Source organism: Pygoscelis adeliae, unplaced genomic scaffold (assembly GCF_000699105.1).
Source record: "Pygoscelis adeliae isolate BGI_AS28 unplaced genomic scaffold, ASM69910v1 Scaffold174, whole genome shotgun sequence".
NCBI lineage: Eukaryota > Metazoa > Chordata > Aves > Sphenisciformes > Spheniscidae > Pygoscelis > Pygoscelis adeliae.
The window spans coordinates 4923722-4947583 of record NW_008824676.1 but is presented as its reverse complement, the minus strand read 5'-3'; the positions used below and the strand labels follow the sequence as shown (position 1 = coordinate 4947583).

Below are 23862 nucleotides of genomic sequence, written 5' to 3'. Positions count from 1 at the left end.
GAACTTTCCTGAGATGTAGCTATGAATCCTACTTTAAATTTAACAGATGCAGAAGTGATGTTCCAGTCAATCCTCTGTCTCCAGCTAGGTCTTGATTTGTTAAATATGTACATACATGAATACCTTATCTACATATCATTGTTACCAGTGACTTTAAGAGTCCTGATGGGAGCACAACGATTAAATACTTGCAATATCTGATTTATTGTTTTATTCCTTGTCTGGCTGGTTTATGTATTTTAGCTTTCCATACAACCATACCAGTTTCTCTAAACTTGACAATATAATAGTAGGTAAACATCTGGACAATTATGGAAATGTGAAATGTTACTTTGCGTTTGCAGATTTTGTAAATGTGACTTCCATAAGGTAATACAAAAAAGCCAGGAAGTCAGAATAACATGAATAGTATCTTGCCATTAGCAAGAAATTATGAATGTTTTTATTCCTTACAGTTGAACAGCTCACAGACATCATCTTAAATATTAAAGAGTGACAGTCCATGAGTAAATGATGCACCTCAGATGACAAGATATGACAGTGTTACAGGAAAAATGAAAATTTCAGTATCTTGCCAACTAGTGCTGTTAAGAATTCACCGGATGACTAGGTCCCTCCTGGCAAGTCACACTTTTTCTGACATCCAGGTACTAACTATTTTAATATATAGACCATATCACTAAATCATCTACTACTTACAATTTCTAACTCTCTGTATTTTCAAATTGGGTTTCTTGATAAACACAATTAATTTTTATGGCCCAGCTCCAGAATTCCATTAGGCTAGAGAATTCCAAAGTGAATAATAGGAGTTTTTTTCAGCATCATTTACAATCTTTTAGATGTGAGCTTTACTGCATAACTTCTCTAATATTTGTATTCCTTAGTACTAATCTTTTCCAGTTATGAATTTCATGAAAAACTGACTCTTCTTTGGCTACTAAATTATGAAAAATGGAGTATGATGAAGTTTTCTAGTTTACTCCAGCAACATCAGAAAGTCACCAAAGGTTTAAGAATACCAAAGAAAAAAAAAAAAAAAAAAAAATCAATTAACACAGTCTAGAAATTATTTATATAATTAAAAAGATGGACTTTCTGAATTTAGCTTCTGGAAAGATCTGTAAAAGGGTAGAGCTTCTTGAAGAGCACAAGAATATAAAAATACTGAGATTATAATGGAAGTGAGGACTAAGGAAGCCATGTTTGTTTCTGTATTGTTAAAACACAGAAAGAAAAAAGTCAGAATAGTATTAAACCCATCTGAAAACTTCATCAGAACCATCACACTATTATATGATAGTTTATTATGCTTCAACAATTTAAAAAAAAATACACACTACCTTTAGCCAGAAAAGGAAGCTACTGTATGGACCTATGTCTTTTAGAATCTTTTTAAATGTCACCTGACTTGCTATTTATTGACTGCCTAGCAAGGTTACTTTACCCTATCCACCGAGTTATTTCAACAAAGAACATTGTTTTTCTGTCATCTTTACATGACAGAAGAGTAGTTTAATAACATGATTCTATCAAGTAACCAGAGCAACAGTATTATAAATAATCAAATTCCCTCAAACTGCTTCAAAACAGGATTTTAAGTATTTTTGTAGTTTAGTTACAATTTAATAAAGTTGATTTTAAAATTTTCAAACAGCACAGAATTAATATCTTAAGTAAGTTTCTTTTATTAGGAAAAAGAAAAATATTTTGATAGTTTAAGGCCTTTTCAGACAACCCTGTATCATGTTAAATACCTTTTAATTAAAGTATTTAATAAACCATAGATGTACGATAAATATAATAAATAAATTATAGGTGTATAATAAATACAATACTGGTGTAAATATCCATATTCTATGAACAAAACATCAATGCATGCAAACAAAGATAACATGCCCAAGGCCTGTGCTCCATAAAAGAAAGAGGAAAATTAAGGAAGAAGCATGACAGAGAAAAATAAGTGTTACTCTTGCTCTCTAGGGTAAAATTCTTATAATATATTCATCATTCATAGTCTGTGCCACTGACCATAAAATGCTCCATATTATAATTTGAAAAAAAGTCCCTGATGCATGTTTCCATTAAGTACAACTTGCTTACCTACTAGTGAACAACATTACTGTAATTCCCTCAAGGAAGATTCAGTGATGTTGATTTAAAATTATCGTACTGACTTACCATATTCACTATAAACTAAAAGGAAACTGCTGAGACAGCAAGATCCTGGTTCTGCAGTAAAATGAGACTCTACAGAGTTCCAGGGAAGTCAACAGCTTTCATTGGAAGACTGAGGTTTGAAATGCAGGGGCTCAGATCTCACAGGGTAAAGTTTCAGATATATTCTAATTAATTATTATTAAACATTAATGATTTTGGTACTACCAAGTGTATCTCTTAATGTTCTACAATATAGACTTGAAAATTTTAAGATTTAAATAATGGAAGAGAGGGCTTGAATTAACAGTTGTAACATTCAACTCATCTTTGATTTGGTGGTACAGCCACAGAACTTTAAAAAAAACTCCTCAGCACCCAGCAATGACAAGTCCATCTAAAAATGTTTTTCAAAAATTAATAAGCAATGTGGTCCTTTATTTATGAATTCAGCCTATCAATTTATTTTTCAGTCAGATGTAATAATTTTTAGCATGTTAAAGTCTCAGCATTGCCCCAGGAAATATAATCTGACTCAGGAAAATGTACAAAGCTGACAAAAGAAGATGACAAAAACTTTTCATGCGATTCAAAACTTTGCTTATGCATTATAGAATTTTTTTGTTCCCATCTGAATTAATTAAAATTTGGAAAAGGAATGCTATATATAGCTTTTTGGACACTATATGCAGATATTTTTGTAGAACATAACTATACTCAATTTTTGTCCCCACAGTTTAAATACTCATTAGTATAATTTCTCTCCCTCCAGATTTTTTTCATATGCCTTAAGAATCATGAAACTCAGTGAATGGAGTCATCGATGACTTTAATTCTAAAAGTAATGAAAGTCAAATTCGTTTTAAAAGAAAGCTACTTCACAGTCTTTTTATTTACAATTATTTTGATCCTGACTGATTTTTCTGGTGTTCAGTTCTTGAAAAAATACAATTTGATCCACCATTTTGGACTTCTATATGTTGATTTTCAAACACTGTCATTTCTAAATTTCTTAGACCTTGTTTTCAGCAGAGTTTATCTCACATAGATTTACTACTTTTCCCTTTACTGAGGATGCTCAAAATATAAAACTTCACTTTTCTTTTTCAAACTATATTGTGCATTCTCTTGGCAATTAAAAGCTCTCCTTCCACTGCTGTACATACCTATGCTGTAACTAGAGACCTGAAAATGTCTGTTTTTACTGTTATTTTCACATTTCTTCCCTTGTGTTGCCATTTAGCTGTTATCTACATTGTACACCCACTCTCTGTGGTCTGCAGATCAATAATTCAGACAGCTTGGTTTTAAAGCTGTAAAATCTGACTTAGAAAACCAGTGTCAGTAACTTTTTAATCCTAAGTAATTAGGAAATTCTTAAAATACTTGAAGTAAAATAAAACCTGCTTCTAAAACAAATTCAGAGTCAACATAGAACTAAAAACAATTGTTGTTCTTCAAAATACACAATAACCCAGTATTCTTTATCAACTGAACTGTACCAGCTCACACTGCACAAATGCACACATTACAGGGACAGAAGTGTAAAAGATTGAATAAGAATGTCTCAGATCCAATTTGATGTCTGTTATCTCTGTATTCTTGGCTACATGGAGAGACAGTAATTTTTGATTTGCAGTCCCATGGTATAAACCCTGTTTGATTTCTGTATCAGTTCTCAATGAATAGTAAATACTAACAATAACTTCCATCCCATTGATCCTAACAACTATGTACACAACATTCAAACCACGTTCAATTTTCAGTGTAATCTGTAGTAAGCCTCTTACCTAATGTGAGATGGAAGAATAATATTGTGGCCTAACCAACAACAGGAATTCCCAAATCTTTTTTAAAATTATCTTTCATTTTCTGTTTACAATCTCTCTTCAGAGGTAATATAAAAAGAACTTCGGTTTGTCTGTAATTCTAGTTAATGCTGCCTGGAATTCTTAACGTATGACTGATTTTATGTCAAATGTTAGCGAAAAGGAAGCCATTTTAAAAAATCACTTCAAAAGTTCAGCACAATAAGTAAAATAGACCTACTCATTACCTCACATTTCACATAAGAAAAAGCTTAAAATATACTCATTGGATAAAACCCAGTCAGTTTATGAAAATCTGAAATATAATTAGCTGAAAGACCTAGTAAGTCATAATCCTATGTTCTATATTACTTCCAGTTTCTAAGAAGATGTCTTTCAAAAAATACTAAGGAAAAAGCACGGTAATGATCCTTCATCACTAGGAAGTTAACCGATTGTATGGATCAGAGGACTGGGCAAGAGAAGGTGGACAGCTGGCTTAGATCAGTCTATAACACAACATAATGCCCACTCAAAGATATTGAGAGACAAATACTTGTAGAAACTAAACTATCGTCTCTGAAACCTGGTTCCTAAAAAATGGCATATGGGGCTTTGCAGGAAGCTTACACTTTGCTACTGGCTATCTGTAAATATAGGAGTTCAGTCTTCAGGGCTGACAGTCTGCTCTTTGTCAGGAACGCTACAATTCAGTGATATTAAAAAGAGAATAGAAGTAAGTGGTAAGTGTAGGTGGTTCTTTTAAACTACCTTTGGAGAATAACATTTAAGTATTGTCTTCAAATATATGTATTTATAGCAACTTGGCAATCATAAAGATAAGAAAGCTTAGATGTGTAGATGTGTATTTATACAAACAACAAACCACCTTGTAATTCAAAATCTCTCGTTATTTCTCACACTAACAATTTTTGGGGGCATGCAATAAAGTACTTCATATTGTACTCACTAATTCTATACATAGAGGCATCACAGAAATGAACAAAAGGTGGGAGGACTTGAACTGCTCAGATTTTGCAGCCCCAGAAAATGAAATCAGCCTAATATGTAACAGCACAGTAAGTGTTCTAAGATGTGCTTTGAAAAAGATAGACAAACTTGCTAGACACACCTTGTCTTCATTCTGGAGATTTTTTTTCACATTGCTGTAATGTGCCACTAGATAACATCTTCTGTTTCATCATATACAAGAGTTGTTACTGAAGGATACAAAAAGACCTTCAGATGCAAGAAACTAAGATATTAAGTTTAACTTAATATTCTTTTGAAACCTCCAAAAAAAGTAAAAGAACCAGACTTCTATATGTTGTTAATATATTATAAATATTTTACTTAGTGAAGGCAAACAGTCCTAAGATGTGTTGTCTGCCTTTCACCAGTCCCCTGGTGATAACGTTTAGGTTGGGAAGGGTTTTTTGGAAGTCATCTGGTGCAACACCTGTTCCAGGCTTGGCCAGCTTACATTGCATTGCTTACGGCCTTGTCCAATTGAGTTCTGGAAGTCTCCAGTAGGATGTTCCACCATCTCTCTGGACACTAAGAAATACTTTTATTTCCGTTTCAGAGGTGTGACACCAATTAAAAAAAAAATAGTTTTTTTAATTGCTAAATGGATTCTGCTACCCTTGCAGAACTCTGACCAGATGCTAAATTTCCATTTGGATGCCTTTCCAGTCCCCAAAAAGGAGGGATTTTAATTCCAAGAGACCTTGTTCTGTACATGTAAAACTATCTGTTTAAACTGAAAATTATTTATGACACACAAGGATTCAAGAAGTGCATACATGCCCAGGACACTAGAGAAAATCCTTCTTTATAGGATCCCAATCTCAGTACGTATGCAAATAGTATAATTTATTGTAGGACTATGTGAATTCTCCAGCAATCACAGTGAACATCTGACACTGCTTATTTGGCTGAAGTTTATAGACCCTCAGGTTGTCAAAGTACCACTCTGGGAACAGTCAGGCTAAATGATCTTCATTGAAAAGCAGGTCTTCTACACCAAATCTTAGTGTTTCACCAAACCAGAAGTTTTGATAAGTCCTTCCCTCAACATTTCCAGACAAGCATATAAGATTGTTCAGTTGAGCACATTATTAGTATTAGCATTAGCTTTAGTATTAGTATTAGAAAAAACTTAGACTTTCAAATTTTGAGTCAGTATCATTGAACAGATCTTTAGTCAAGTATTTGACTAAATCTTTAAAAAAATAATTTTGACATTTGTTAATTTGACATTGTCCATTTGACAATCTTTTCCAAAATAAAGCAGTTACTGTTTTATTCATTCTTCATGGCAGTTATTTATTGCACAGACAGGAATTACTTTAAACAAACAGGGTTTGTTTGCAGGACTAAATATTTCCTGAAAACCAAAATTTCACTAACTTTACATACAAACAGATGCTGAAAAGTTCAGCTGGTCTGTAAAAGTAATTTTATATGGAAAATTTAACTTCCTAAAATGTATTACAAGATGGCAGAAAATATAGAAGAAAAATAATTTTAAAACTTTACTCAAACAATATTCATGGTAATTGAGAAGACTGAAGAGGACTGAATTGAAACAGAACTCTTTACCTGTTAACTATCATTTCTTTCCTCCTTTTGTGGATAAGTATAACCTTACAGCTTGAAGGCTATGCACTGTAACTCTCTGTTAATGTATCTATCTCAGAATATTATGATATGGAGCATTTTAATCCTTCTCAATATCCAGTGCACAGACACAAAAACTGCCAACTACTTGAAATATTAATATACAGGGGATTATTTGATAGCAAATCCACATAGAACATATGAAATCTGTGAAGGATAGCTTTAAGTCATTGACAGTACTGAGCAGTTAAACTAGAGAAACAATGAAGCATTAAGGAAACAGATTTTCACCCTTTATTGTTTTATTCTTATGTATCTGTTTTTATTAGTATATTGTATATACTCTATTTTCAAAATATCTACTGATAACATCAAACTACTGTGGATCAAGTATACCAAACTCTACAAAACAGAATTTTAAGAGAAATTGAATTTGTGAATGTAACTACATAAAATAGTATAAAAACAAGGCAACAGGCCATGGTATTAATTCAGCTACCTATGATGTTATATACAGGTCACTTTATTTTTAAGAAGTATGAGCTAAAGAGAAAGGTACTACACATTCACTTTTGGATAAACAATGAAATTATAAACATAATATAGAAGATAGGACTTCAAGATAAAAACAGCACATTGCAAAAGACCAAGATAATTTGCTCAAGCACAGGATCTGAACTAGGTAGTCTCATAAGAAAAAACTGGTGTATTGTGTAGTGTTCAGTATTACCATTTGTAGCACGTCAGACTCTCATCAGTAATCATAAAAGACCTAATTCATAACAGCTACAAATGAACACACAAATTCTGTCAGCTTCCCATCTGCAAGAATTTAATATACTTCACACATTAATTCAAATGAACTATATACAGTGTGTAAAGCTAACAACCTACTTTGTAACCTCCGTGTGGGACTCTCGCCATGGAGTTGTCTGCGTGGCAAATATGGTGAGGGGTGGGGAAGTGGCAATGAGGAGACATCATGCGTTTGAAGTTTGTACCAGTGAGGTTCATCATCTAGTAATGCTGTCTCTAACTCAATAAGAATCTAAAAAAGAAAAAACGGTTAAAAGTAGGAAAGCATTACATAACAGAATATTTTAAAATAGGTATGTTCATAAATTTTATTCTATTATTCTATTATTGTTAAGGACTTTGTCTGAAGTTTTATAAAAATCTTGCATTTAATATGAAAGGAGTTCCTGTGCCTTCTACAACACTAAATATACCAAAAATCTTTCACAAAACCTTTATTACCTTATGACAACCTTTACAGCATTCAAATATCTTGTAGCAAGTTAGTCAGCAACATTCCAACATTTTGGTAAAATACAACTACAGATAATATGGATTTTAACGAACAGTTCTAAAAGAAATTGAGAAACCATGTGCATGATGTTACTAAAACAGAACAAACAGAAAGAATCTCATATTAGTACTATGTGATAATTGCAAGATCACTATTTGTTTACTACTGAGTGAAATAAGGACAAATACAACAATTTTAAGAAGTCTTGCTTTGCTATATTTAATCATTTTTTTCAAAAATACATGAATAGACATGAATATGTGAGCAACTGTATCTTTATATTAAGTACCAATAATTATATACCTCTCCTAAAAATTCACTTTCTTCCTCTCGAACTCGTGCTTGGTCCCAAAGAGTAATTTCTAACATTCGTTCTCTAAACTCTCTCCGATGAACTGGAGAATAAATGAATGTCTGATTCCACTTAGGTTCCAGTGTTTTCTTTACTGTTTTTGTTCTTCTTTTATTTTTATCACTGAAAAAACAATTAAATATTACAAATGTTCAAAAGACCGTTATACTGTAGTAAGTATATCATGGAAAGTAGGAAGTCTTAAATCAGCAGTACATTTTGTATAGGCACTATAATCTATGTCAGGATTAGTTCTTTATGATAAAATAAAGTTCAGCACATATATTGAGGATAATTCATAACTTCATATTAAAAACTCAAGTTAGGTGATTTCCAGTTCATGTGCCAATTCCAATTTTAAGAAGTTCCCTGAAAAACAGAAATGTTTTAATATGTTTGTTTTGGAAACAGCATTTGATAAAGCAAAATATACTCCTGGAAATGGGATTGCCATGCGGCACAGTTTGACAGTAGAACACGTATGCAGACAACATTGGGCATAGCAAAAATCTGCATTTCAGATAAACGAGCCAGGTGGTTCACTCAAGCTTCCAGTCCTCCAGTGGCCAACTCTTAAACTGCAGAGCAGGAGGGAGCAGCTGGTCCACATGAAGGAATGGTCAGGGAGCTGCAGGCAGTGTGGGGGCCTTCTCCGCAGGGTTTTCCTGACTAAGGGCTCGCTCCACAGCTGGGAAACGAGAAGCCCTGAGAATGAGTTACATGCCTTTTTCCAGCAACACTTAAAGGACCAGTGTTCTCAAAACAGCTCCCAAAATCCTTTGGGTCACCCCAAGGAACGACCCAGGTTGAAGGTAGATCTCCACTACAAGGTTGGCCTTATATTTCGGAGCCCAGTGGGGTCTCCACGCAAGGCTACCGTGGAACTCCTGGCTCTGGCTCCAGGGTGTTGTTGAAAGCAATGTGTTTTGCAGAATATTTCTGATTGAAAGAATATTTTCTGATGGAAACAAGTTTCGCTGGAAAACACCCACGCTACTTCTACTGAGAATACTGACAAGAGTTCTCATAACAATGCTTAATTTTAAACCTGCTGATTGATGCATAATGCAGCTGTGGTACTAATTTATGTGGATTTTTTAATATGGCAATGCAGATACTGTCCGTTTGCTAATACTTGCAACTGTAATATAGTTATTGTATTTTCAAACTGTTACTTAGAAGCTGGATCAAAATATTAACTAAGAAATAAGATTTTTAGACACATTTTTAAAACAAATAATGTAATTCTTTCTATTATACTAAAGATTTGTTTACCCTTGAGAACTGAAGTATGTTACATTGGACAAGCTTTTCCAATGAAATTTGTTCAATCAAAGAGAGTTCAGTATCTTCATCTAATTAAACACTTGACTTACTTAAGTGTATTTTACTTCTAGCACGTTTCCTTCTACTACACAATAAATATATTGTTGTTTACTTAGCTTTTACCTCTAAGGAAAGGAAAATGAATTTGCACGTCAGAAAAAAACCACAATTCAATAAGACAAACTGCTGATTCTTATATAAGTGGTAGAAAACACATATAATAATTAAAGAAAAAGTTCTGAATACTTCACATAAATGGGAAACAACAGTATAGCATAATAAAATTTAATGTTATGTAACTTTTTGTATCTGTATACTTGAAAGTATTTAATTAAGTATTTTTCTTCTATGTATTTTTAGTTATTACAACTTACATCATGAAGCATTCTGAACACAGACATTTTTGGTAGCTTTATTAAGACTGAAAAAGCAGATAAGATAATTTAAGCAGACCTGATTCTCAGTTTAGCACAGCTTCAGCATCTCCAAACATACTACAGCAATTCAAATAAACTAAGAATCTAGTCCAACAGTTCAAATATTGCTGAGCCCAAGACAATCCATCCAAGAACTTTTTGTCATCAATGACACAGCAAATTATGCAGAAAATTTTATTGTCAGCATATGGTATACAATTAAAGTGGAAAAGCACTGTCTTCCAAAATACTGAATAGTAAGTCAATTGCTACTGGAGCTAGTTAGCATCTCCCCAGTTTAGCTATTAGGAAAAGCAAAGAATGTAAAAATGTAAACTGTAAAGTTACATCCTATTCTACCAGTGATCCACTGGTCAATCTTTTATATACTGAGTCAGGTTAAATCTTTGAATTATTTGGTTGACACGCTACAAAATCAAGCTAAACATGTTCCCCTACTGATACAAACTGAGGAAATACCAATAAAAAAATCAACTGGGGAACACATTATCCCCTTTGCTGTTCTTCCCACCACCTACGTTGAAATGGCAGAAAATCATGGACTAAAAAATAAAGGAGCTATTCAGGAATAAGGGTCCTTACCACAGTATAATTTTCCCTAAATGCATATATAATGCCAGTCCAGATTAATATCATTCCTGCGCTGTAGGGGAAGTTTTCAAGGTGCATCTGGGAAATCTCAACTGAGTCCCCTTCAGCCTTAACTCACTTATACTGTGATGTGAAATCTATTTTCTATGTGAAATCTGGTTTCAGATGCCAAACCTGTTCCTGCTTTGCTGCGTAAAGGTGGGGCAGACCAAACTGCTGGACTGATCAGTCCAGAAGTCTGTGAACCTAACTTTGTAGCATTTTCTTTGCACTAGACAGGAATAACTGTCATAGGAAATAAGGGCATTATAAAACACTAACAACATTCTTTGCAAATAACAGATCCCCATGTAATGATGTACATTTACCTTTCCTTTTCTATTCAGTATTTAATATAATATCCAGTGAAAGTGAGTTTGTGTTTAGTGTTCAAAGACACATTGCTGTTACATAGCATGTTCAATAAAGAAACTCCAAACTCTAAGATTTTTCTGTATATGTATAACCAGTAAACTCAGCTGTGCATGCCATCTGAGTATCAGACTAATTCTTACTCAAAGGTTCCTTGCCTTTGTGTTCACCCTACCTTCTGTCTGGAAGAAAGTAAATTTTAACATAAGGATTCCTTGGCCTCCCATCTTCCCTTGAAGGAAGATCCTTTGCTCCCAATATTGTCACTATTAACTGATGACCAACCTTGTCATACCACAGTTTTATCTGTAATGAGAAAATATTAATTAGTGAACTCATTTCTACAAGAAAGTAGCATATTAATCCTTAAAATTAATTTTGCTCATAAGCTTTTACTTATATTGCTTACTTAAACAGAAAATATCATGTTCTACTTTGTATTTATAACAAAGCAAAAAAATAAATTAATACTATAATAACTTCAGCATGTACCAGGAGTGACTCTTTTTTAAAAACCCTATACAATAAGTACATTATTTCATACTAATTGTTTTTCACATGGTGTTCTGGTTAGATTATCCTTTCTTGGTGGTGACATTGTATTACTTGCATTACTGATGTATGGTATTCATATATATACATTTCTAAGGAGTTTATGCATAATGAATGAATGAATTTTTCATGTCCTGTTGTGCTGGAAAGACTATGGGATAAGACCATAAATATTTCAAATCTCTAAATGTTTTTCAAGATACAGAGACTCATACCGAAATCATATAAGCCCTCCAGGAACTGTAAGAGAGGAAGGCTCAGTAGTGCAACCCTCTTCACAGTCCAACTCAGCAACAACAAGGCAAAAACTATTACTCATCTGTAGAAATTATTATTAATCAGTCTTAGACTTGGTCTGCTATCCTTTTTTACTACAGTCATTAGAAGGTGTTATTTAGCAATTTCAGTTTGAATACTATAGCTGTAAATAACTTATTCAAGGAGAGGATATACCTGCTTTAGAGCACTCACTGTGGAAGGGGGAAATGGTGCAGTTAGGACAAGACAAAGCTTTCCAAATAGCTAGGGAGTCATTACGTGGTGGTACCAGTGCAGTATCATTAACTACAGCTGACGGAGGAGGCTCTCTTCATGGGGAGTTTGCCTGAGACAGAGGACAAACTAGGACATTTAAAGGAAACACTGACCCTGCCTGAACTTAAGGGAATCAAAGACGAAAATGCCCAACTCCACACCTAACCAAGCAGTGCACCTTTAGGCATGAGTATACCCTAGCTAAGGTAAACATAACCAGGGGAAGGGGCACTTTCTGTGGAGCCCATCTCATATCATTTCAGAGACAAGGTCTCCATCTGCTTTCATAGCTCCTCATCTTCAGCATTTCAGTTACTTAAAGAAAGGTCTTGACGCAATTCTCAAGACTTTTCACCCACCAGCAAGAGGCTGATTTAGCTTTCTGACATTCCTAATACTTCAGTAAGTGAGATTACACTAAGATACACCAACTCAATCAATGATGGCAGTGTATTTCTTCCTTCTCCATTACTTTAGATCTTGCAACTCCTGTAGCCACCAACCAGCAGTGTTTGAATGAATATTAAAAAGGGGAGGATACCTGTCCTTTATTATCATGCCATTGGTCCTACTACTGACTTTATAGGTTTCTGGTACCAACAGTTAAAGGGCTCTGTGGCTACTAAAGCAGAAAACTGCGTGAGAGAAATTATCCTTAACACGTTAGATTCAAGAGAGTTCTAGATGTTGTTCCTACATTCCTGCAAAGCAAGGCACTTTGTCAGTATTTTTTCTAAACTGAGAATTATCTCGAGTGTACGTATCTTCATCCAGCTACAGATCACAAGTAGAATGCTTTGCACCAACTGTATGAGTCCAAAGCAAAGCTTTAATGACCTCTGAAGTGCAAGTTAACATAAATGTTCTCTGACACTAAATGACACTCCTTGGGAGTCCTTGAGCAAAGGACAGACATGGCTAGTCCCACACCCCGAGGGGAGTAGCACTGAAGACAATGTTCTTCATCTGCTTTTTTGGGAAAAATTATCCTTCTTTAAGCAGAATGCAATATATTTGTGATCCAGACACAATCACAAACTGTGACTGAGCGAAGTTGAGATAATCCAGAAATGGGTGCCAAAAATATAACCAGAATTATGCATTCATATTCAAGCTAAATATTTCTCTGCTATATTTGTTTCAGACTGGATTTTTGCAGGAAAACTTCAGCCAAAATGTTTGGAGAATGACTCTAAGCAGGCAGTTAAATCACCTGACACCATTTCTTTGAGATGCTCTAACACCTGTGTTTTGGAACAAGAACTTGAAATTTGCATTGACTTATACCTTCTACTTTTCTCTTGATGCTCTGAAAAATTTTGGAAAAACTTGTACATGATTGGCATATTTTCCCTGTAATTCCCTGCAATTTGGCTTGTTACAGGAAAGGTCAGGAGGCAGAATTATGACCAGAAGGTTCTCTCTTCCCTGTGTTCACACTGCTAGCACTCCAATATACAGCACAGGCACTTGTAACCCAGGAAGTCAAGAAAGGAAGAAAGTTGGATTGAGAGAATGGACAAAGAACCCCATGGAGGGGAGGATAGGATTGCATTCTCATGGGGTTAGAAGAAGGAAGAAGGGAAAAATCAGAAACTGCTTTAGAATTACCGGAAAAGTAAAGGATACAGGATGCTTCTTGTTGAAACACAGGAAGAATGGAGCCAATAATGTCAGGGACCATAGAAGAACAGAGCAGCAAAAACAGACTGAGAGAAATGGAATGAGGTGGAAAAAAGAACCAGCCATTCTGTAACTGGCATAAAATATGTTGCACAGGGAGACTGGGATGAAAGAAAATCTGACAAGAATTCAAGGCAGGAAACTGGAAAGGAAAATGAGAAACAAGGATTTAGACTAGCATACTGAACGTGGAAAATGAGTTTGGGAATAGGACTCACCTAATTCTGACTCTCCTGTGCATAAGTACTATGAAAATATTCAGATGGTATGGTATTTTCCTACAAGAACCTTGTCTTTTCTATTCACAAGTAGAGAAAGGACAGCCATTTAAGACAGCCAGGTGCAGTCCAAGAGGACTGGATTCCATCCCTTCGTCTTTCCCAGAGCTCTTGTGTATTGAGGGGTGGATCCCTCAAAACATTTCAAAAGGTATTTACAAATCACATGTTCTTCGTTGTCTGGGAGGCTGGCATGAGACCCTGGAGCCTGATTTGTAGTGCTAAGTATAGCATTGGAATTGAAGTCTGAGGTGTGTATTATGCCTGGACAGAACCTGGTTGTCTCAGAGTCTCATCATAGTTTCTCAATTCTTAATCAATAAAGGCAGGACAATCCTACCACACCTCATAGCATATTATATATAGATATTTTATGTTGTGAAATAAACATGGGATAGTACATGTATAACAGAAAAGCTGATGAGGAAATAATTTTTTTCTTTTATAGCTTTGTTGAGTAGTATGCAGAAAAGATTTCTAACACCAAAAAGTGAAGAACATTTAATTATTCAACCCACAGGGTGAAAGTCCCACAAGAATGTACAGGTGTGGTGCTCAGCACTGAAAGACTTAAGCAGCTGACTAACAGAGCAGAATTGACAAACCCCCCTTTCAGCAGTTTTTAACACATGCAGGAGTGGCACTTTTAAAAGCTTAGAACATCTAAGAAACTGCAACAATGTAATCCTGACCTAAATGAAGGAAAGGGAAGACTAAAATTACAACACACAAAATACACCACAGGAAAACCACACTGGCTGATGCTAACGTGGAGGTTAACACCTGTAAAAAACTTCTTGAATAGGACTCTGTCGACCTAGATAATTTAGGATGTAAGCACCTAAAATTCACTTAGAAAGTGATCCAACCTGAATGCTTTCTAAAGATCCTTCCACTTAGTGTTGAAGTCCTGGAAACTTATTTGCCACACACACGCTCATAATACTTCCCTTCCCTAGGCTCCTTCCCTAGGCAGATATGCACCTAATTCTTGACTAAACTTCCATTGTAACCTATGTTCAGGCAAACAGGCGTCTAATCTCAATGCATCCTGAAATTGTGAGATGGTCTGTCATCCATAGAGTGGTGAATCTGCTGCACTCCTTGAGACAGGCTTCCAGGTAGGAATACCTGCCATGCAGAGTGCAAGTAACAAGAACTCTTCTGCAGTCAGGTGATGAAGGTAGTCATCAGCGGGAAGCAGAGATGAGGGTCTGGTCCCAGCTTTGTAGGATTCTTTCTGTTTTTAACCAATAGTGGATCAATATACATCCTGGGTAACAGGTCTGGAATCCGGTACACTAAAATTAAGCTTTCTTTGCTATCACCACACACTTATATTCCCAGCCACACAGTATCTCAGCTTCAGATGAGACTTCATACTCCAGAGAAGAAAAGGATGTGCAATAGCTTGATGATAAAGGCACTTTTCTGTGAGACAGGTTCAATCTCTTCAGTCTAAACAGGGCTTAAACTACAGATGTCCTGTTTCTGGAATGAGTCTCCTACACATAGAACAGTATATAAAAGCTGACTGCTGGTGCTGCATTCTAAGAAGTGAGGATGCAGGTATCCAGTATTCCTGCTTGGTCCTCTCTAGCCTCAGAAGACGATGCCTCCCTCTGGAGAATTGACTCACCCTCTGGAGTAGCCTAAGTTTTGAATAGAGTTAATGGGGATAGGTGTCCTTTATTTGGGCTGGATCACTCACTGCAGATATCGAGGTACTTAGTTCTTTCCTTCAACTGTATAAGTCTAAGCTCCTCCCCAAGGCACCTCAGACTTATTTGAAGCTAACATAAGCTAGCTTAATATAAATTAAGCACATAAATTAAGTTTACTAGATTTCAACCTCTTTCTTTTAGATCTTATCTTAACTAGAAATTTTATTCAGAGCACTGACTGAGGCCAGAGTTCTAGAAAAGAAGTAATCATGTAATTAGGACCCATACTCTAACACATATGCATAAGGGAGATTAGTTAAGAAAATCTAAATATTATTATTATTATTATTATTGCCACTTCCAATATTCCTATCTCATGAATGCTTGACTGTTTGCTTACCTGTGCAATTCTAATGTGGGTTTGTGTACAGCACACACAGGCACACCACATCTTAAGTGATAACTTTAGATTTGAAAACAGAGAATATTTGAAGTTTTTAATTCTATGCTATACTTCATCTGTTTATTTGTTATATAAGTGTTGCTTCACAAATCTCATGGAAAAGAGACAAAACTTGTGCCACTGGGAGAGACCACCTGCCCTGCAGCTTAATTTCTACCACCACAGCCTACTCAGACATCACTGGGTTTGAAAGACAGCTGGCCAGGTATTTTTGTTCTTCTGTTGTTCATTATAATTTTTCATGTAACCTACATAGCTGTTTATTAGTGTAGCATTTTGAAACTGAGATACTAGTTTTCTTTCTTTCTTGCATTATTCTGAAACAAGAGATACACCAGCAGGATCTGTTGTTGCAAAAAAAAAAAAAAATTCTCAGTTGATTTTAAAAAATGCTTACAGCAATCATTTTGTTTGGACTTCAGCTTATGTAGATGCAGAAACTGCCCTGAGGTGGTAAAGTCTTCGGCGTAGCTGAGGTGAGCCTTGGGTGTTGTTAAACATACCTCTAACAAATCCTGACTACTGAGGGTTGCTAAACCAAACTATTATTGCTGTCTGCTTCAGCTGCTGTCTGCTATGCTGGAAAAAACCACAAGAAAAGGCTGTCAAATTGAAGAGTTTCTAGGATATGAAGGCCGGAAAATTATGGAGGTATTTAGGCTGCCCTAATCTACATTTCTTTTAAAAATTTCTTTTTTAGTGCCTTCATCTTGATTTCAATAATGCCAAATAGATGCATCCATATATTTTTATACACGATCAAAAATACTGATGTTGTGTATTAAAGCAAAAAGCATGTCTGAAATTTTTGAAGTTAGAAAAAAAACAGGGTTTTCATGGCAACTCTGGCTCAAAAGGAGGCTCCACCAAGTAATCAAGAGATACTGCATGGAAAACACAAATTTAAGAACAGATCGTTCCCTTCAAAGATATTGCAAAGTATCACTCTGTAAGTTAGAAAATTGCTGGTATGCTAAACTGAATCTAAAAGTTCAGGAAACAAATACACACTTTTCCAAGTACTGTAGAACTAGTAAAAGTTCAGGAGAAGGGTGCATGGTAGGGAAAAAAGGAAATAGAGTGTTTTTCTTCCCAATAAAATAATAATGATAGGGTTTAAATCATCCAGTGATACAAGAGCTAGAAAATTAAAGGAATCACATGGAGAGAAGAGTGGAAGAGGAACTTGTGCCAGAATCTGGGACTTTTATCACCAGGATCAGTCTCAGACTAACAAGTAAAGAAGATACAAGCAAGAATAAAGAAGTGCATTTCCTCTTGAGAGCAATGAAATAAATAGGTATAAACAGAAATGTTTGGAGATCCTCAGTCTTGTAGGGAATTTACAGACACAGCTATACCACAGCCCACAATGTAATGTATACTTCCTGACAACCATAAACAACAGCTCAAAGCTCTGAGTTAGCTAATTTCTCATGCCAAAAAGTAACCAGAGTTCTGCACTGCTGCTGGACTGCTTCTAATACCCTTGTTTAAAGATCGCTGGAGAATTTCTGTTCTTCTCTGCAGCCTACATTGTAAACATATCTTAAATTAATCCATTTTAAACTACCTACCATCCCTACTTAAAGTGGGCAGATGGGGGACTTTTTGTTTCAGTCTAGTTGTAAAGATGTTGCCAAGGTCATAAGTTTGAGTTCTTCAGGAACTCTTGTCACAAACATTATGTTTAGCTTTGACTGTTACGGAGCTCTGCTAAAAACTGTTAGAGAGGTCCACAATGACTGCACATTGTGCAGAAACAAAACTGGGGCTAAAGACAATTCTTATCTACAATATCAAAAATAATCCAACCAGAGGTGAGAGACTAAGCTTCATACACTTTCACCTCTTGCTGGATATTCTCTATCAAGCATTACACTTATTTTCTTAAATGACTACCATAATCATTTGATCAAAGTAATTTTTTTTTTCATTAGAGGATATTAGTCTAAGTAGAACTGGCAAATTTTATGTCTATTATTTCTTTATTTTATATAATGTGATTAAAACAAGGAACTACTACATGTCACTTCTACATTACAGTAGCTCATGAAACATGCAGGTTTCAGGCAGATGTTTCCTTTTTAAATCGAACAATCAATTGTCATATCATTTCTTAATTTATTTTGCACATATCTAAAAAGAAAGTAAATATTAGAAGACTACTTATGTCATATACAATATTTACCTTTATGCACTACTTAACAACTTGTGATTGAATTTGTACCCTTCTTTGATTTCATTACCATGAGCAGAAGCCAGCTTTCTTAATCATGATAAAGGACGTTTTAAATTTTTAATACAAAGCCAGTTTATGTCAGTAGCACATAATAATATATTAACCTAAAACAATACTATCAAGACATTACTTTTTTAATCTCAATTTTTTTCTTAGTTTTTTTATTTTGAATTTACATTTAAGCAGTTGTAAGGACTACTTTCAGGAAATATATTGTGGAAGAAATTGTCAAATATGAGTCATAACCAAACCATTTCCTACAGTCTTATTTAGAATTCCTTTATAAGTATATATATGTGATTTTTTTTCCATTTCAATATGAAATTTAGTCATCTCATTCTGATCATTTAGATCATTCTTTACACCTTTCCTTGAGCAATTGATTAAACAAGAGAAACATTTATACAGCTCCCACACAAAAGATTAACATCTCCATAAAGATATTTTGTAAGAAAAGCCGATAATATTCTATTTACAAAAAACTGAAAAACATGCAGCAAAGCAAGATAAGCATTGTAACGTATTAGTACAACCTACTTTTGCGTTAATCTACAATACCTTAGGAGTTTCCTAATGAAAAAAGGCAAACAACTTGTACCTAAACAGAATACCAAAGCTAAATAAATTCAGTAACACGATGGGAGAATTCATTTTTTATTTCAATGTTTTGATGTACTTTTAAAATGCAAGAACCAAGTTTCATATACAAGAAATTTGTTTCTTTAAACAAGGTACAAATTTTTTGCCTGTCTTCCACTCAAGGTGCTACTATTACTTGGAAAATGCAAAAAAGGATGTGTTAAGTAATGATAATGAATGATTTAAAGAGACATTCTTCTTTATATAATGATCTCAAGCACAAAATTATTTATTGCTTAAACAGTACACACATTTTGTATGTGGGATGCATAACCATCATCGCTATTGAAACCTGTATGAGTTTAATATTGGGTAAACAGAAAGCAAAAACTAGTTGTCTCTTTAAATTTTAATTTAATATTTTAACCCCCATGCAGAATTTTACAAGCTGCTCACAAGATGACATGAAACTTGTTAATATGGTTTAAAGCAACACACTAAAAATATGGGAAAACGGACTATAATGTAACGTTTTCCTACTATGCATTTTCCATACCAAACAAAAGAAAAAACCACAACTTTAGTTTCTGTCAGGCAGACGAAGTCTTTACCTGAACCCTAGGAACAAAAGGCGTTGTTCTTCTACTAAGGCTTTGGCTCTGGTAAGCAAAATTAAAGAAAAAGCAATAAAACAAAACCAAAAAGGACAACACGCTGGAAACTAAAAGACCAAAAGTAAAAACAAAGACACACAACTATTACTTTAAACACAGCTTTACACCAACGACATATTTATCTAACACAAAGTATTTTAATGCAATGCATAAATTAAATCTCCAAATCTGTTACCAAATCATATCAAAATCCTGTGATGGAAATTCTGGCCTTAGGGAATTTTGCCACTGATTCCCCAGGAGCAAGGATTTCACTTTACAGGTCTACAGATAACATTTCAAATAGATTTAGAAATAACATTAACAAAAGGAGCAGGTCAACAAAGTGTGATTTAAAAGTGGGGTAGGAAACATAAGTTCAGCTTGATCATCTCTTTCAGGAAGATTGCAGATGCATATTCAGAGACAGAAACAAGTACCGTTCACGCACTGACAGTTTTGGTTGCTTTCTAGAGTAAAGCAAGTAAAGTAAAAGGTTTTCTCTTTTCTGCAACTTTAAGAGGCATTTCTATAAAAAACCCTCTTAAATACTTTAAAAATTTTTAAAAGAAAGTTAGTGCTATCTGGAATTAACATTAGACAGGGGAAGGTACAATCAATGTATTTCAATTCTCCAGCAATCATGACAGAAATGACATATGGTATATACAGAAAACCCTTGCATGAAAAGGGATCTAGAGCATTTAGCAAACTTAGTAGTTGCACTGCACACATAGATGCATTTATAACTCTTATTTTTGTGATGTAACACTTCAGACCACATACAACCTTGTGGCTTCCAGTGGCTACCATCAAGACTACATCAGTACAGACAACACCCTGGACTAGCTACAAACTCCAGCCAACCACTCTCCATCTTCAGCTTAGGGCAACAGCTAATGGAGCGGCACAGAAAGGGTACCAAGTATGGGGAATGCACAGGAACAGGAGCACATGTTGATACCTCAGAAGGCCAGTGAGTGGGGAACAGGAGCATGGGAGTAGGTCACAACAACCACAGCAATCTGACAGACTTGAATCTCCTTTACGTCCCTGCTCGCTTTTCCTGAGATTACTGATCTATTTCAAAGTGATGGAAAGAAGCTACTACTCAATATTCACTTCCGTAAGAAGTGTACCCAAAGTATGGAGATAGGCGGTGCGGTGATGGTTCTGCCACCCTCCTTGCTTACTTGGCATGCACAGATGCTGGAGAAATCTGTTGCATAAAATGTGTGAAGTCGTCTGTTATCACACCAAAGCAAGAGGATATATAAGAAAATTTGACAGTGTGGATCATGGGTTCTGTATGATGTGCTCCTGTGCTCTGCGAGGTGCAGCAGCTGCACACTGCACAGGCAGTACTGCATAGCCCAATGTATGGGTGCTAGAATGTAACCTACTCATGTACAATAAAAGTAGATCTTCAGCTTGCTTCTGCTCTGTATTACAAGAGACATACAGATATTCCAGAATATTGCAATCCTAAGAGGGATAGTATATCTCCCACCATGCACCAAGGACCCTCGTCTGCCATATTCTGCCTTGGAAAATGGGGGGCAATAAGCACATTGTGTGCACTACCTAGACCTTTCCAGGTTTCAACGTTAGAGCAACAGCAATTTACTTTTGTAGAGGTAGAAAGGGGAGAAAAGAAAGGAGAAAAGGAAAAGGTGAAAGGGGGAAGGGGAGCATGTCTCATACTTGACCTCATCCCCCCAATATGTTGACATATTATGTTCTTCACAATGTACAATACCCGATTTCTAATATGCTACAGATAATAGAGCTATAATTAATATACCATATTTTTATTGCTTTATAAACTGAACATGTATGGAAAATCTATTGAAGTGGTTCTGTGATTCAGCTGTACAAGGAAATAGATTAATTTTATAAATGACATCCCTTTTCTGTTAGAATTTCCACAAGTACAAAAATGAAATATTATAGTTTTATACCTGTATCCATTTAGACGGTCTTCTAGTCATATTATCAGTCTCTAAACCTAACTCTTACAAAAACATTCCAAGTTATACTTTTCATGCAGTATTGAAAAAGTAGCCAGAATGCAGTAATGAAGCAAAGGGCACCAACACACAAAGAATACCAACTTTTTCAAAATGATATTAAAGGAAAAACAAATCAGTGAAAACCCACAGAAACAGGAACCAGGCAAAGCAAATAATAATAAAACAATAATTGCAATAACAGTCAGATACTCCCCTGAAAGAACAATGTGGATCAAAAATGCCACAAAATAAACTGCACAGAATACAGGTAAATTATTTATATACCTTAGTAAATTATAACACACAATAATTTACTGTAGCTGCACATAATTTGTTCAATTAAATATGTATTTGGGCAGAATAATTATTAATGGAAAGAATATTTCCTAGCTATGTGAGATGGTTTGCTTCATGGGAAATCCTATTAGCCAGCTCTGGAGTGTCACTGTAACCTCAACAGAAGAAAACAGGTACACAGACCAATGCCGATAAAGAGGAAAACACTGAACAGATAGAGAAAGATATCCCTGAATAGTAGGGAGTCATCGCTGCAGCTAAACTGGCTAAAACCATACTGAATGTAAAGAAATACATTCTAAAACACCATTAATATAAAAACCCTTGAAGGATCTGTAGCGCTGTCTGCATAAGGTTACATATATCCACGTATTTATTCAAATACTTCAGACCTCCACCCAAACTGTAGGTATCTCCACTTCTGCCCACAACTCTTCTATTTCACAGCCTATTAACTACAGCTGCCCTAACAACGTCCCATCAGGACTACATGATACTGTCCAAAAGTACAGAAAATAAAGAAAACACTTCCAAAATCTTACCTATCATCCATTCCCTCAGATTCACCATACCTGTCTGAATTCAGCCACCATTGCCCAGAATATCAACCGACCCTCCACTTCTAAAAAGAACAGCATCCTGTCCCCATCTACCACCAGGGCTCTGCAGTTATTCTCCCGCCTAGGCACTCACCATAAAGAGCACCTTTCCAATTACAGTCGGAATTTAGTATTTCATTCCATTTCCACCTTACTCAGCTATTTGGAATGAATGAGTGTTCCATCAACTGTTCTGTCAGAAAAGAGCTAATTAAAAACATGGAAAACCAAAATACTGAAGCTCATCCATTTCGTAGTGTTCAAACTAAAATATTTTTTGGAACTTGAGGAGGTTTTTAAAATTCAATTTTTCCCTATTCCTTCACCTTTGCTAAAGGTCCAAAATTAGAAAACCTCATAGTCCATTCTAACTTTTCAAAACATCTCAAACTCTACAAAGAGTTGTTTTTTTCACTAACTGTTCCAAAGTTTCAAAATGTTTTAAAGTCATAAAATGAGAAACCAAAATTTTAAAAAGTGAAGGAAAAAAGTATTCATTGCACTACATTCAAGGCACATAAACCCTCAAGTTTGAAAAGTAAAAAAATTTGTGATTTTTCCAAACTAACTTAAAATATCAGATCAAAAAGAAACTACAGATATTTACTGTTTTGAAAAAACTATTCCTGTAGAATACTTCATTTGTCTTAAAGTAACCTTTTTCTAAAAACATATTTTAGTCTACACATTTCAATGTGCCCAGTTAGGTGCCACGTTGCTATCATCCACACCATATTCAGACATTGTGACAGCCACCCTTCCTCGCAAAGCAAAAGGTTTAGTCCTAGCCTCCCAAAGCCTTGAGCCAACAGCAGCAGGAGCTGGCTTGTGCCATTAACACGATAACATGAAATACAGCTATTTCCAACTTTTCTTTAGCTGGTGAGGTAAGACAGGTGTCCAAATTTTCAAACTGTCTACTGATGTTAGGAGTCTACATTGAGACAGTAGGACTTTAATGTAGAGAGTTACTGAGCATTTCTGACTTCAGTGTCAGTCAACTGGAGCTGCGTGTTCTCAGATATCAACTGCTCCCTGAGGGAAACAAGGATATTGTGTAGTAGGGAGTATTGTATATAACTGCCTACAGTATATAAGGGAGTATAAAGAGAACAAATGTAGGAAAGATCTTTAAATGTCTCCTAACATTATTTGGTTTCCTTAGATGGAAAGAAATGCTATAAACTTATTAATAAAATCATTTATATCTTGAAACAAACAAAAAATAAAAATAGGAACAATTCTCTTAAACACTGAATTTATATGCCATTCTGAGACATAAAACCTTGTGAA

The 23862-nt window shown here is 35.1% G+C and overlaps 1 protein-coding gene across 3 annotated transcripts in view; it reads right to left on the bottom strand.

Moving 5' to 3' along the window:
• RIMS2 (regulating synaptic membrane exocytosis 2) overlaps positions 1-23862 on the bottom strand; it is a 409515-nt gene that overhangs the window by 200936 nt on the left and 184717 nt on the right. For 2 of the 3 annotated variants that reach the window (XM_009323095.1, XM_009323094.1), the window contains 4 exons: positions 19620-19667; positions 11189-11319; positions 8200-8371; positions 7482-7635 (listed from right to left, as the gene is read on the bottom strand). In XM_009323095.1, the coding sequence (XP_009321370.1) occupies positions 7482-7635; positions 8200-8371; positions 11189-11319; positions 19620-19667 (505 nt within the window). The remainder of the gene's footprint in view (positions 1-7481; positions 7636-8199; positions 8372-11188; positions 11320-19619; positions 19668-23862) is intronic. The other variant, XM_009323096.1, reaches the window with a different exon arrangement.